Consider the following 17,006-nt stretch of genomic DNA (forward strand, 5'->3'; position numbering starts at 1 on the left):
ACTACCTATTAACCCCTAAAACCCCGCACATCTCAAACACTTTAATAAATTATTTAACCCCTAATCTGCCGACGGGACATCGCTGCCACTTTAATTAATATATTAACCCCTAAACTGCCGCACTCGCACCTCGCAAACACTAGTTACATTTTATTAACCCCTAATCTGCCGTCCCTAACATCGCCGACACTTATCTAAATTTATTAAACCCTTATCTGCCGCCCCCAATGTCGCCGCTACTATATTAAATTTATTAACCCCTAAACCTGTCTAACCCTAAGTCTAACCCCCCCTAACTTAAATATAATTTACTTAAAACTAAATAAAATTACTACAATTAAATAAATAATTCTTATTTAAAACTAAATACTTACCTATAAAATAAACCCTAAGCTAGCTACAATATAACTGATAGTTACATTGTAGCTATCTTAGGGTTTATTTTTATTTTACAGGCAACTTTGTATTTATGTTAGCTAGGTACAATAGTTATTAAATAGTTATTAACTATTTAAAAACTACCTAGCTAAAATAAATACAAAAGTACCTGTAAAATAAAAGCTAACCTAAGTTACAATTACACCTAACACTACACTACAATTAAATTAATTACCTAAACTACCTACAATTAAATACAATTAAATTAAATAAACTAAAGTATGAAAAACAACAAACACTAAATTACAGAAAATAAAAAAATAATTACAAAAGTTTTAAACTAATTACACCTACTCACCCCCTAATAAAATAAAAAAGCCCCCCAAAATAAAAAAACAATTCCCTACCCTATACTAAATTACAAATAGCCCTTAAAAGGGCATTTTGCAGGGCATTGCCCCAAAGTAATCAGCTCTTTTACCTGAAAAATACAATACCCCCCAACATTAAAACCCACCACCCACACACCCAACCCTACTCTAAAACCCACCCAATCCCCCCTTAATAAAACCTAACACTACCCCCTTGAAGATCTTCCTACCTTGAGCCGTCTTCACCCAGCCGGGCACAGTTGGACCTCCAGAGGGGCAGAATTCTTCATCCGATCTGGCTAGAAGAGGACATCCAGACCGGCAGAAGTCTTCATCCAGGCGGCATCTTCTATCTTCTTCCATCCGAAGCGGAGCGGGTCCATCTTGAAGACATCCAACGCGGAGCATCCTCTTCCATCCGATGGCGACTGAAGAATGAAGGTTCCTTTAAGTGACGTCATCCAAGATGGCGTCCCTTCAATTCCGATTGGCTGATAGAATCCTATCAGCCAATCGGAATTAAGGTAGGAAAAATCCTATTGGCTGATGCAATCAGCCAATAGAATTGAGCTTGCATTCTATTGGCTGATTGGACCAGCCAATAGAATGCTAGCTCAATCCTATTGGCTGATTGGATCAGCCAATAGGATTGAACTTCAATCCTATTGGCTGATTGCAGGGTCCGGTGGCGGCGGTCTCCAGAGCGGCAGAGTAGGGGTTAATAATTATAATGCAGGTGGCGACGATGTCGGGGATGGCAGATTAGGGGTTAATAAGTGTAAGATTAGGGATGTTTAGACTCGGGGTTCATGTTAGGGTGTTAGGTGTAGACATAAATTTGGTTTCCCCATAGAAAACAATTGGGCTGCGTTCACAGGTGTTAGTTTTTTCAGCTGGCTCTGCCCCATTGTTTCCTATGGGGAAATCGTGCACAAGCACGTTTAGCCAGCTTACCACTACCGTAAGCAGCGCTGGTATTACAGTGAGATGTGGAGGTAAATTCTGCTCTATGCTCACTTTTTTGTGGCTAACGCCGGGTTGAAAAAAACCTGTAATACCAGCGTTGTCTTAAGGTAGCATTTTAAAAAAAAAGGCTCGTTAGCACCACACCCCTGTTACCGTAAAACTTGTAATCTAGCCGCAAGTTGTTGTTTTTTTCCAACATCACCAGTTTATGATTGTGATCACTAGAAAAACATTTTATTTATTTTTTTCTATTGATATTTAAGATTTTTTTCCCTTAAAATATCAATAAGATTGTGACTGACCCCACAGTTACTTATGGTCACTAATGCAAAATTAGAGAAACAACATTTTGCATTAGATCATCCCTTTAAAATTCAACTATAAATGAAAAAACTGACTGACTCATCAACGTCCAGCTCAAACCGTTTATCTTAGGAACGTGAACGCCCAGCTCAAACTGTTTAACCAAGGAACGTGAACGCCCAGCTCAAACCGTTTAACCTAGGAACGTGAACGCCCAGCTCAAACCATTTAATCTAGGAACGTGAACGCCCAGCTCAAACCGTTTAACCTAGGAACGTGAACGCCCAGCTCAAACCATTTATCCTAGGAACGTGAACGCCCAGCTCAAACTGTTTAACCAAGGAACGTGAACGCCCAGCTCAAACCGTTTAATCTAGGAACGTGAAATTTGGAAGGTACATTGTTTTTATGACGTAGGCCACTACCAAGGAAGGATTTTTGGAAATTGCGTCCCTAAGAGGGTAAAAAGGGGGTGAACTTTTTTATGAGGATACCTATAGCTCACAAACCGACAATGTTACAGACGTGAAAATTGGTATTTAGATTTTCCTTGAAAAATAAAGAAACACGTGTTTTACCATATCCCCAAAATCCACTTAAGGGGGGGGGTTAAAAGAGGGAGCTAATTTATGAGGATACTTATATCTAAAAACTGACAATGTTACAGACATGAAAATTGGTATTTAGATTCTCCTTCAAAAATAAGGAAACACGTGTTTTACCATATCCCCAAAATCCACTTAAGGGGGGTTAAAAGAGGGGGGCTGATTTATGAGGATACCTATATCTCAAAAAACGAAGATGTTACAGACGTGAAAATTGGTATTTAGATTCTCCTTTACGAAAAAAATAAAAACATGTTTTACCATTTCCCAAAATCCACTTAAGGGAGGTCAAAAGAGTTGGGCTGATTTATGAGGATACCTATATCTCAAAAAACGACGATGTTACAGACGTGAAAATTGGAATTTAGATTCTCCTTGAAAAATAAAGAAACACATGTTTTACCATTTCCCCAAAATCCACTTCAGGGGGGTCAAAAGGGGGGGTTGATTTATGGGGTTACCAAAATCTCAAAAACCGACGATGTTACAGACTTGAAAATCGGTATTTATATTCTCCTTGAAAAATAAAGAAACATGTATTTTACCATTTCCCAAAAATTCACTTAAGGAGGGTCAAAAGGGGGGGGGCTGATTTATGAGAATACATACATCTCAAAAAATGACGATGTTACAGACGTAAAAATTGGTATATAGATTCTCCTTTAAAAATAAAGAAACACATGTTTTATCATTTACAGAAATCCACTTAAGGGGGGTCAAAACGGGGGGGGATTTATGAGGATACCTATATATCAAAAACAAAAGATACAGATATGAAAATTGGTGTTTAGATTATGAGAAACAGAGAATTAACAAAAACTCAAGAAGTTCATGTCTGCGAGTGTGCAAACCAAACGAGCACACACGTAAGGGCACATGTCGTTGTGTGTGGTCGGGTTTTTAGCTATTTTTTACAAATCACATAATCTACGTGAGCAAAGCCACGGGCAACAGCTAGTTGTATGTATATAAGTGTAGATATTTCTGGACTAGCAGTTTCTGTGACATCCCCAGATTTGCAAACTCATGTACACTGTCAATTGATCAAATGCGTTAAGTTATAGGGGTCAATTTAGCATGGTATGACAGACATGATCCGCTATAGCAAATCATGTCCGCCGCACATTGATAAATGCCAACAGCATACACTGTCTGCATTTATCATTGCACCAGCAGTTCTTGTGAACTGCTGGTGCAATACCGCCCCCTGCAGATGGCCGCTAGCAGGGTGTGTCAATCAACCCGATCGTATCAGGTTGATTTTCGGCGATGTCTGTCCACCGCCTCAGTACATGACTAAGAGCCTAGTGCAGGCTTGAAACGTTGTATATATTGCTGGAACCCTACATATGAAAGAATAAAGGTCTTTTATTGAAGATGGTGGCTGGAGTTCTTTGAATTTTTTGGATATTGAGGAGACTTGGCAAGTCTGTTACTCCGTGCCCCATTGAAGAAAGATACAGGTGTGCTGTTTCCATTATCTTGAATATCGTCGCCTCAGAGCAGGCGGACAGGTTATGGGGCAGCAGTCTTTAGACCGCTGCTTTATAACTTGTGAAGGCTCGCCAGAAACACGGGGCATCAGGCTCCATACGGAGTTTGATAAATAGGCCCCATATAATTTACATTTGAATTTCCAGTGTTCCTTATACGGAACTTAACATATTTTGTTTAATACCATTTTGACTTACGTTTATGGTTACCTGTCATGTAATACCTGTTAGTATCTCTCTCTGTATACACTGTTATTGAACTGTATTCTGTTTGTCAAAGCTCAATAAAAACTTTTTTTTTTTTTTTGTAATTGTGTCAGTTTTGCATCTGTAACAAAATGTTGTTGTACCTTTCTAGAGGAATATTTTTCCTTGGGCTAAACGTTCAAGGATCTAAGTAAACTCTGCAAGACCTAGCGAGATCTCCGTGCCCCATGCAATTAGGGGGAAAAAAATTACACATGTGCACAGGCGAATTTTTTGGTACAATTGAATCTTACGCTACAAATATTTCAAATATTTCAAAATGCTGTTTTAAACTAAACAAATAACTTGGAATGTTTAAATTTGTTTTCATTAAATGAATGTACATGTTCCACTGCTGATTGGAACAGCCAATAGGATGAGAGCTTCTCAAATCCTATTGGCTGATTAGAACAGCCAATAGGATTTTAGCAGCTCTAATCCTATTGGCTGATTGAAATCTTTCAGCCAATAGGAATGCAAGGGACGCCATCTTGGATGACATCACTTGCATTGAAGTTCCACTTTGCGGCGGAGATGCTCTGTGCCGGATGTCTTCAGGATGGACCTGCTATTGATAGTTTATTTTAGGCTAGGGTTTTTTTTTATTTTGTGGGGGCTTTTTTATTTTTATAGGGCTATTAGATTAGGTGTAATTGTTCTTATTTTTTATAATTTCGTTTGTTATTTTTTGTAATTTAGTATTTTTTATTTTTTATAATTTTAGACTTCAATTTCTTTTAGTAGTGTTAGTTTTTTTATGTGTAATTTAGTTTTTTTAATTGGTAGTTATTTTAATTTTAGTATACTAGTTTAGTATAATAGTTATGTTAGGTTAATTGTTAGTTTAAACTTAGTTTTTTTAAATTACATAGGTGAGTTTTTATTTATTTTAAGATAGGGATATTGTAATTTTAATTTAAAGTTAGGGGGTGATAGGTTTAGGGGTTAATAGTTTAATTTATTAGTGGCGATGTGGGGGGGCTGGCGGTTAAGGGGTTAATATGTTTAGTTGGAAGCGACGGAATAGGGGTTAATAACTTTATTATAGTGGTGGGGATGTGGGCGGGTGGAAGATTAGGGGTTAATAAGTTTTAAATATTGTTTGCGATGTGGGAGGGTGGAAGTTTAGGGGTTAATAGGTAGTTTATGGGTGTTAGTTTAATTTGTAACACTTTAGTTATGAGTTTTGTGAAACATTTTTGTTACTACTGCTCTCAGATGGCGGTATGGTTCGAGTCGGTATAGGCTGTAACGCAATCTTTTTAGCCTCAACGCACAACCTGTAATACTGACGCTATGAAAATCCCACGCAAAAACGTCATTTTTTTGAGTGCGGGATTGACGTTGCGTTACAGGCTAAAATGATTGCGGTATAGCTATACCGACACGACTCGTAATGGCTGTGTTACTGTTTTTACGCTGAAATTGCCATTTTTTCAGCGTTAAAACTACACAACTCGTAATCTAGGTGTTTGTTTCTTTAACCAATGTTCATTTATTACAACACATATGAACTTGTCTACTAAATATTCTCCCAGAGGTTTCTGAATTCAAGAACCAAATTCTTTTATTTAAATTCAAACCTTAAGATTTTACTACCCATGAAATGTTTAGCTCTACATAGAAAAATGTGTTGTTTTCAAATGCATCTAGTGATGCTGGAATGTATCCTGCAATATTCAGATTCCTGATCCTGCAACAGTATATATAGCAATTGCTAATCAGTACATGAGCGGTCTCTCTACCGTTCTCTAACCGTGTGAGACATAAGTATAAAATAAAGAAATAAATGTTCGGCTACTATGGCGGAATTTTATGAGCTCGTAATAAGCCAGCTGATAAGCAAATTCTTGCGTACAGGTTTAGGCGTTTACAGCAATTTTAGCAGTATTGTGTGAATAGAAAATAGAAAAGTCATCGTACATGGCAGGTTCAGAATCTTCAATAATTATATCAGCACAATTCTACTGAGCATTACAATTGTTAACAAGCTAGTAACATGAAGACTTTGTAAGTTTTTTTATTGTTAGATTTTTATAGTTTTGAGGAATGCGTTAATGTTCTGATAATTTGATTTAGTTGTTATTAGGGTTCAAATTCCATTATATTCCTTTGTTGCTGAGTTTCTGAATAATCCAGTTGCGGAAGTATTGAGTGGCAGTATAAATGCCAGGGCTTTGGGCCTGGGCACAGCCGGATCCCCAGCTGGTCACTCCAACCACAGTAAAGGGTGAGCCGATCTTTGGTCTGCACATCAGGGGTCCACCGCTGTCACCCTACGTAAGATGCAACAAGAAACAATCTGTGAGCGGAATAGGTAATTTCTCACCCAAATACTCTTACACACACTGAACGAGGAAATTACAAAATGCCAAACAAAGAAAAACATAGAGCTTTGTGGTGGCTTCATGCCAGAGACAGTCAATATAAAACAGGCAATGGCATCAGACCACAACATTGCAGTTGCAATCTTCACAACTGGTTTGAAGAACATTTTAATAAAGATTCATGTTGTTAAAACCAGATGCTAAGTTCACATCTGGAATGTGGTTAGCATGGGGTATGTTATACAAGTCTACCCCACCAACATGAGTCCAGAGAAGGAACTACCATTGGTGCAGCAGGTGCAGTGGCACAAGGGCCCAAGTGCCGGGTGGGGCCCATTGCAACCAGTTTATACACATGCATGTGCATAATGTATACAATCCTTATACAGGGAAGCCTTTATTCTATCATCCTATCTATCTATCTATCTATCTATCTATCTATCTATCTATCTATATATCTATCTATATCTATCTATCCTTAAAATAATTATACAGAGAAGCATGTACATTATTACCATTGCTTACTATTGAGTTTCCTTTAGGGGGCCCAATTTTTTTTCTCACCAAGGCCTTTTTGCTGCATATCTATACTGTTTTACCACAGTTACCAGCCCAAGTGTATTCTTATACTACTCTGGTGCCAAACTAAACCAGCCCCAATCTTGGCACCAGGCAATCATACTGCCCCCCATTATTAGAAAGACTGTACCTCAACCTTCACTAAAATACTGTAGACTTGTCTAAACTTGCAACTGGTGCTAATCAGCAAGTACCCCAAACATTAGTAGTGCACTAGTAGTCAAGTCACTCTATTACCATCATCCTGACTCTAAAATACTCCTCCATAAGTAAAGTGCCTTATACCCTCTGTACCACTAGGCTTTATATTACAATGAGCCCATGTACCTGGCAAGCATCAATGCCACCTTCCTCATAGCCAGCACAAAGATTGCTGAAATATACGGCCCCATTGTACCACATGGTGCTGTTACAGCGCTTGGTTGGTATCAGGTCCACTTGTGCTTCTTGAAGAATATCGGCAGCTTCATAAGCTGTAGAGGAAACAATTATGTGTGATTAGTTATTTACAAACACCAAGAAAAATAAACTGATTCTAGCATTCATCAAATATATATGGTCAGAAGAAAGTCAATATATAGTAATTGGGTGCATGGGTAGAAGTGCCAGTGTACAGTAACTGGAGATTTGGCTAATAGGAGTGTCAATATATAGTGACTGGGGCTGGACCCATAGCTAGTACAGGTGTAATAGTGACTAGAGACACAGCTAGTAGAGATGTCAGTGTGTAGTTACTGTTAAGTAAAGGTGTTATTGTAACACATGGTTAGTAAAGGGGACAGTGACCAGTCCCATGACTAATAGAGGTGTCAGTATATAGTTACTGTTAAGTAAAGGTGTTATTTTAACACATGTTTAGAAAAAGGGGTCAGTGACTGGTCCCATGACTAGTAGAGGTGTCAGTATATAGTTACTGTTTAGTAAGGATATCAGTGTAGCACATGGTTAGTAAAGGGGTCAGTGACCGGTCCCATGACTAGTAGAGTTTTCAGTATATAGTTACTGTTAAGTAAAGGTGTTATTGTAACATATGGTTAGTAAAGGGGACAGTGACCAGTCCCATGACTAATAGAGGTGTCAGTATATAGTTACCGTTTAGTAAAGGTGTCAGTGTAGCCCATGGTTAGTAAAGGGGTCAGTGACCGGTCACATGAAAAGTAGAGGTGTCAGTATATAGTTACTGTTTAGTAAGGATATCAGTGTAGCACATGGTTAGTAAAGGGGTCAGTGTATAGTGACTGGTCACATGACTAGTAGAGGTGTCAGTGTATAGTTACTGTTTAGTAAGGGTGTCAGTATAGCAAATGGTTAGTAAAGGAGACAGTGACCAGTCCCATGACTAGTAGAGGTGTCAGTATATAGTTACTGTTTAGTAAGGGTGTCAGTGTAGCCCATGGTTAGTAAAGGGGTCAGTGTATCGGCCGACCAAGCCTTCGCAGTCATCCCCCGCATCAGGAAAACCACAGCGGGAGGCAGATCCTTCTCTCATCTGGCAGCCAAGACTTGGAACACCCTCCCGCTGCACCTCAGACAAGCTACCGCCCTAACTAAGTTCAGAAAGGACCTCAAGACCTGGCTCTTCGACTGAACTGCAACCCTCAGCGCCTTGAGACCCTTACGGGTGAATAGCCGTGCTTTACAAGAACCCAATAGATAGATAGATAGAGATATAGTGACCGGTCCCATGACTAGTAGAGGTGTCAGTATATAGTTACTGTGTAGCACATGGTTAGTAAAGGGGTCAGTGACCAGTCACATGACTAGTAGAGGTGTCAGTGTATAGTTACTGTTTAGTAAAGGTGTCAGTGTAGCACATGGTTAGTAAAGGGGTCAGTGACCGGTCACATGACTAGTATAGTCATGTATAGTTACTGTTTAGTAAAGGTGTCCATGTAGCACATGGTTAGTAAAAGGGTCAGTGTATAATGACCGGTCACATGACTAGTAGATGTGTCAGTGTATAGTTACTTTTTAGTAAAGATGTCAGTGTGGCACATGGTTAGTAAAGGGGTCAGTGTATAGTGACCGGTCACATGACTAGAAGAGGTTTCAGTTTATAGTTACTGTTTAGTAAAGATGTCGGTGTGGCACATGGTTAGTAAAGGGGTCAGTGTATAGTGACCGGTCACATGAATAGTAAAGGTGTCAGTGTATGGTTACTGTTTAGTAAAGATGTCAGTGTGGTGCATGGTTAGTAAAGGGGTCAGTGTATAGTGACCGGTCACATGACTAGTAGAGGTGTCAGTGTATAGTTACTGATTAGTAAAGATGCCAGTGTGGCGCATGGTTAGTAAAGGGGTCAGTGTATAGTGACCGGTCATATGACTAGTAGAGGTGTCAGTGTATGGTTACTGTTTAGTAAAGATGTCAGTTTGGTGCATGGTTAGTAAAGGGGTCAGTGTATAGTGACCGGTCACATGACTAGTAGAGGTGTCAGTATATAGTTACTGCTTAGTAAAGGTGTCAGTGTCGCACATGGTTAGTAAAGTGGTCAGTGTATAGTGACCGGTCCCATGACTAGTAGAGTTGTCAGTGTATAGTTACTGTTAAGTAAAGGTGTCAGTGTAGCACATGGTTAGTAAAGAGGTCAGTGACCGGTCACATGACTAGTAGAGGTGTCAGTGTATAGTGACCAACTGCATGAGTAGTAGAGATGCCAATGTATAGTGACCTGTCACAGGATTAGTAGAGGTGTCAGTGTATAGTGACCAGTCACATGATTAGTAGAGGTGTTAGTGACCAGTCACATGACTAGTAGTGATGCCAGTGTATGTTGACCGGTCACATGACTTGTAGAGGTGCCAGTGTATAGTGACCGGTCAACTGACTAGTAGAGGTGTCAGTGTATAGTTACTGTTTAGTAAAGGTGTCAGTGTGGCACATGGTTAAATAAAAGGGTCAGTGCTATAGAGACTTGGCACATGGTTAGTAAAGGGGTAAGTGTTATAATAACTGTGCACATGGTTAGTAGAGGTGCTAATGTATAGTGACTGGTCACATGACTAGTAAAGGAGTCAGTGTATAGTGACCAGTCACATGAGTAGTAGAGATACCAATGTATAGTGACCGGTCACATGATTAGTAGAGATGCCAATGTATAGTGACCAGTCACATGATTAGTAGAGGTGTCAGTGCATAGTGACCAGTCACATGACTAGTAGTGGTGCCAGTGTATAGTGACCGGTCACATGACTAGTAGTGGTGCCAGTGTATAGTGACTGGTCACATGACTAGTAGAGGTGCCAGTGTATAGTGACTGGTCACATGACTAGTAGAAGTGCCAGTGTATAGTGACCAGTCACATGACTAGTAGAGGTGCTAGTGTATAGTGACCAGTCACATGACTACTAGAGCTGCTAGTGTATAGTGACCGGTCACATGACTACTAGAGGTGCCAGTGTATAGTGACAAGTCACATGACTATTAGAGGTGCCAGTGTATAGTGACCAGTCATATGACAAGTAAAGGTGCCAGTGTATAGTGACCAGTCACATGGCTAGTAGAGGTGCCAGTGTTTAGTGCCCAGTCACATGACTACTAGAGGTGCCAGTGTATAGTGACCGGTCACATGACTATTAGAGGTGCCAGTGTTTAGTGCCCAGTCACATGACAATTAAAGGTGCCAGTGTATAGTGACCGGTCACATGACTATTAGAGGTGACAGTGTATAGTGACAGGTCACATGACTAGTAGAGGTGCTAGTGTATAGTGACCAGTCACATGACTATTAGAGGTGCCAGTGTATAGTGACAGGTCACATGACTAGTAGAGGTGCTAGTGTATAGTGACCGGTCACATGACTATTAGAGGTGCCAGTGTATAGTGACAGGTCACATGACTAGTAGAGGTGCCAGTGTATAGTGCCCAGTCACATGACTAGTAGAGGTGCCAGTGTATGGTGCCCAGTCACATGACTAGTAGAGGTGCCAGTGTATAGTGACCAGTCACATGACAAGTAAAGGTGCCAGTGTATAGTGACCAGTCACATGACTATTAGAGGTGCCAGTGTATAGTGCCCAGCCACATGACTAGTAAAGGTGCCAGTGTATAGTGCCCACTCACATGACTAATAGAGGTGCCAGTGTATAGTGACCAGTCACATGACTAGTAAAGGGGCCAGTGTATAGTGCCCAGTCACATGACTAGTAGAGGTGCCAGTGTATAGTGACCAGTCACATGACAAGTAAAGTTGCCAGTGTATAGTGACCAGTCACATGACTATTAGAGGTGCCAGTGTATAGTGCCCAGTCACATGACTAGTAAAGGTGCCAGTGTATAGTCCCCAGTCACATGACTAGTGTATAGTGACCAGTCGCATGAGTAGTGGAGATGCCAATGTATAGTGACCGGTCACATGATTAGTAGAGATGCCAATGTATAGTGACCTGTCACAGGATTAGTAGAGGTGTCAGTGTATAGTGACCAGTCACATGATTAGTAGAGGTGTCAGTGTATAGTGACCAGTCACATGACTAGTAGTGGTGCCAGTGTATAGTGACTGGTCACATGACTAGTAGAGGTGCCAGTGCATAGTGACCGGTCACATGACTAGTAGAGGTGCCAGTGTGTAGTGACCAGTCACATGACTATTAGAGGTGCTAGTGTATAGTGACAAGTCACATGACTTTTAGAGGTGCCAGTGTATAGTGACCAGTCATATAACAAGTAAAGGCGCCAGTGTATAGTGACCAGTCACATGGCTAGTAGAGGTGCCAGTGTATAGTGACCAGTCACATGACTAGTAGAGGTGCCAGTGTATAGTGACCAGTCACATGGCTAGTAGAGGTGCCAGTGTTTAGTGCCCAGTCACATGACTACTAGAGGTGCCAGTGTATAGTGACCGGTCACATGACTATTAGAGGTGCCAGTGTTTAGTGCCCAGTCACATGACAAGTAAAGGTGCCAGTATATAGTGACCAGTCACATGACTATTAGAGGTGCCAGTGTATAGTGACCAGTCACATGGCTAGTAAGAGGTGCCAGTGTTTAGTGCCCAGTAACATGACTACTAGAGGTGCCGGTGTATAGTGACCGGTCATATGACTAGTAGAGGTGCCAGTGTATAGTGACCAGTCACATGACTATTAGAGGTGCCAGTGTATAGTGACCAGTCACATGACTATTAGAGGTGCTAGTGTATAGTGACCAGTCACATGACAAGTAAAGGTGCCAGTGTATAGTGACCAGTCACATGACTATTAGAGGTGCCAGTGTATAGTGCCCAGTCACATGACTAGTAAAGGTGCCAGTGTATAGTGACCAGTCACATGACTAGTAAAGGTGCCAGTGTATAGTGCCCAGTCACATGACTAGTAGAGGTACCAGTGTATAGTGACCAGTCACATGACAAGTAAAGGTGCCAGTGTATAGTGACCAGTCACATGACTATTAGAGGTGCCAGTGTATAGTGCCCAGTCACATGACTAGTAGAGGTGCCAGTGTATAGTGACCAGTCACATGACTAGTAAAGGTGTCAGTGTATAGTACCCAGTCACATGACTAGTAAAGGTGCCAGTGTATAGTGCCCAGTCACATGACTAGTAGAGGTGCCAGTGTATAGTGACCAGTCACATGACAAGTAAAGGTGCCAGTGTATAGTGCCCAGTCACATGACTAGTAGAGGTGCCAGTGTATAGTGACCAGTCACATGACAAGTAAAGGTGCCAGTGTATAGTGACCAGTCACATGACTAGTAGAGGTGCCAGTGTATAGTGCCCAGTCCCATGACTAGTAGAGGTTCCAGTGTATAGTGACCAGTCACATGACTAGTAGAGGTGCCAGTGTATAGTGCCCAGTCACATGACTAGTAGAGGTGCCAGTGTATAGTGCCCAGTCCCATGACTAGTAGAGGTTCCAGTGTATAGTGACCAGTCACATGATTAGTAAAGGTGCCAGTGTATAGTGACCAGTCACATGATTATTAGAGGTGCCAGTGTATAGTTATTTGTTAGGTACAAGTATATCAGCCATACAGATTAGATAAAGCAATAGATTTAAACTCACAGTCTTCACTTGTTACTCCCCAGCCTGCGATGTAGCAATCGGTCATGCTGTTTATATTGATGCTGACCGGAGGCAGACAGGCTGCTTGGGTGTAATTGTTAAACTTGATTGGTTTGTCTGCCTTGAGAAGGGCAATATCATTCAGCATTGTGACAGGGTTGAATGCTTCGTGAATAATCAGCTTTGTTATTTTTCTGATTTGTGTCTCAGGTCCCAAACGTGACAATATCTGCGCTCCAAAAACCATCCGCCAGCCATAGATTTTGCTAAAATCATAAAAATAAATCCAATTTTGTTCTGTAATATTTTAAACATTTGTGCAAATACAATGGAATCCCAGATATCCCATGTTCTGATTTAAACTTTATAGATCAAACCTCAAGCTGGGCCAGAATTTAAAAGGACAGTAACCCTTTAAGATTGTAATATAAAATTCTTAATTATGCAAAGTACAAAAATGTTGTGCAAGCCTAACTGTGTCACATATCTGATCAATTACTAATGTTCTATCTTCTATGAAATCTTTAGCTCTAAATGTTAGATAATATTATAGGCAGTATTATAAAAAAATGCTATTTTTCTATTTTAGTACTTTGTTGAGTAGGTTTACAGCAAGGTAGCCACATATTTAATTTATGCATATCTCATATTCATGAAAATATTTGAATTCTATTATTGGGCAGAAATATTTGAATTGATTTTTAAAAGGTAAACAAAATGTTTTCATTCACTTAATTTTATTTGCTCTACTATTCAAATGCTACTGAAGAACAAATGCTAGCATTTAAATATCAAACATTACCTTCAATCAAATATTCTGTCAAAATCCAAGAGAATCAATATTTGAATATTCAATGCTACACTGAAGATAGACAAAGACAGATCAAATGCATTATATACCAGGATAGATTACAGATGTAGAGGATGGTACATACTTTCCCTGGTTCTTGAAACAGTGAGCCACTGTTAGGACCCATTCTTGATTGATAATAGTGCCTCCGCACAAGTGACCATAAGTATTGCCATAAGGATCTTGAAGACTTACAATCCATGGCCAAGAACCAGGCAGGGCATCGTGTCCCCCTACCACACGAGAGCCAAAGCGGTTATCATTTGCCAATGGTCGGTTTCCACACACAGCAGGAAGTGCAGTAACTTGTTTAAATGGGAGAAAATGTACTGAGGGAACAAGCAAAATGAGATGAAATTATAAATATTACAATATGATACTGTACCATCTAAATTATTCTACAATATAAAGAAATAGTATGGCCAGATTACAACTGGCACGCTAAATATCTTTTTGCTCGCACGCTAATTGCAATTACAGTAAAATTTTAACGTGGCCGGGTTTGCGTCCGTATTACAAGTTGATGCACACGCTAACTTGAGGACTGATATTGTGACTGCGTTAACTTAATGTAGCGTGGCTGCGATATTGCTTAACATTAGCGCGTCACTTGTAATCTAGCCCTGAAGGGGACATGGATGTCCCTTTACCATGTGTGTCCCTGTGTGTTTGTCTATGTGTGTATGTGTATGTTTGTGTGTGTATGTATGTTTGTGTGTGTATGTGTGTATGTTTGTGTGTGTGTGTATGTGTATGTTTGTGTGTGTATGTGTGTATGTGTATGTTTGTGTGTGTATGTGTGTGTGTGTGTGTGTGTATGTGTGTGTGTGTGTATGTTTGTGTGTGTGTGTGTATGTGTATGTTTGTGTGCGTATGTGTGTATGTGTATGTTTGTGTGTGTATGTGTGTGTGTGTGTGTGTGTATGTTTGTGTGTGTATGTGTGTGTGTGTGTATGTTTGTGTGTGTATGTGTATGTTTGTGTGTGTATGTTTGTGTGTGTATGTGTGTGTGTGTGTATGTGTATGTTTGTGTGTGTATGTGTATGTTTGTGTGTGTATGTGTGTATGTGTATGTTTGTGTGTGGGGGGGGGTGGGCAGATGTGTCCATATATCTGTATGTGTGTGAGAATATGTGTTTGCGCTAGGGTTCAAGGTATGTATTTGTGAGTATACAAACATATAATTATAATTATTATAATTATATATTGGTAAAATGGGACAGTGGGTTGGTGTATATGTCTGTATATGTATATGTGTGGGTGTGGGTTGGTTGGTGCATGTGTCTATATATGTATATGTGTGTTTGTGTTGGTTGGTGTATGTGTCTATATATGTGTGTTTGTGTATGTGTCTATATATGTATAGTATATGTGTGTTTGTGTGTGTGAGTTGGTGTATGTGTCTATATATGCATAAATGTATATGTATATGTGTGTTTGTGTTTGTGGGTTGGTGTATTTGTCTATATATGCATATGTGTGTTTGTGTGTGTGGGTTGGTTGGTGTATGTGTCTATATATGTATATTTGTGTTTGTGGGTTGGTGTATATGTATATATGTATATGTGTATTTGTGTCTGTGTCTATATATGTATAGTATATGTGTGTTTGTGTATGTGAGTTGGTGTATGTGTCTATATATGCATAAATGTATATGTATATGTGTGTGTTTGTGTGTATGGGTTGGTGTATATGTCTATATATGTATATGTGTGTTTGTGTGTGAGTTGGTGTATGTGTCTATATATGCATATATGTATATTTATATGTGTGTTTAGTGTGTGAGGGTTGGTTGGTGTATGTGTCTTTATATGTGTACGTGTGTTTGTGGGTTGGCGTATATGTATATATGTATATGTGTGTTTGTGTGTGTGAGTTGGTGTGTGTGTCTATATATGCATATATGTATATTTATATGTGTGTTTAGTGTGTGAGGGTTGGTTGGTGTATGTGTCTTTATATGTATACGTGTGTTTGTGGGTTGTCGTATATGTATATATGTGTATGTGTTTGTGGGTTGGCGTATATGTATATATGTATATGTGTGTTTGTGTGTGTGAGTTGGTGTGTGTGTCTATATATGCATATATGTATATTTATATGTGTGTTTAGTGTGTGAGGGTTGGTTGGTGTATGTGTCTTTATATGTATACGTGTGTTTGTGGGTTGTCGTATATGTATATATGTGTATGTGTTTGTGGGTTGGCGTATATGTATATATGTATATGTGTGTTTGTGGATTGGTGTATGTGTCTAAATGGCACAAGCCATGATAGGTAGCCCACCGTCCTGCTTATACTCACCGTTAAACTGCTCCCTACTATCTGATGCCCACAGTACAACAAGGAGGATCTGCAGGACAAGTTGCTGATCCATGGTTGAGCTGTTGATTTACTGACAGTTGAATGTTTTCTGCAGCTAAGGTGCTCAGTGACGTATGATGTCACCAGCATCATTATGAGATCACAAAGAGCCACAGGATGACACTGATTTTAAAGCTCTGTGAGTGTCTATCACAGATCTCCATGGAAACAAATAATACAGCCTAAAGCAAAATATGACTAGTTTGAAGGGACAAACAAATCTAAATTAAAACACATGAATACATTTCAGTTTTTGAAAGAAGCACTTTTTTTCAATACATGTGTACACTGTCTTAGTAATAGCTTTTACTCTCCACAGAGCATATTTAGATTTGTATCATGCACCTGCACTCAAACACTGCGCATGCTCAGAGAGCCGGTGGTAATATTTGTCAGCAACGATGCAAACTGAGTAATCACTAGCAATATATACACTTTCTGAACATAAGCAGCGTTTGAATGTAGGGGCACATGGCATATGTACATATGCACAGTGCACAGTAAATACTATCACAGAAACAC

The 17,006-nt window shown here is 39.8% G+C and overlaps 1 protein-coding gene across 1 annotated transcript; it reads right to left on the reverse strand.

Moving 5' to 3' along the window:
- Window positions 1–6,174: 6,174 nt before the first annotated feature.
- Window positions 6,175–16,497, reverse strand: LOC128638749 (acrosin). Its single transcript, XM_053690886.1, has 5 exons — window positions 16,425–16,497; window positions 14,207–14,450; window positions 13,272–13,537; window positions 7,596–7,741; window positions 6,175–6,638 (listed from the first exon to the last, which is right to left on the reverse strand). Exons 1-5 carry the CDS (start codon window positions 16,495–16,497, stop codon window positions 6,465–6,467), a joined length of 903 nt encoding a protein of 300 aa, XP_053546861.1. The 3' UTR covers window positions 6,175–6,464.
- Between the last annotated feature and the right edge of the window lie 509 nt (window positions 16,498–17,006).

This window comes from Bombina bombina, chromosome 8 (assembly GCF_027579735.1).
Source record: "Bombina bombina isolate aBomBom1 chromosome 8, aBomBom1.pri, whole genome shotgun sequence".
Classification (NCBI taxonomy): Eukaryota; Metazoa; Chordata; class Amphibia; order Anura; family Bombinatoridae; genus Bombina; species Bombina bombina.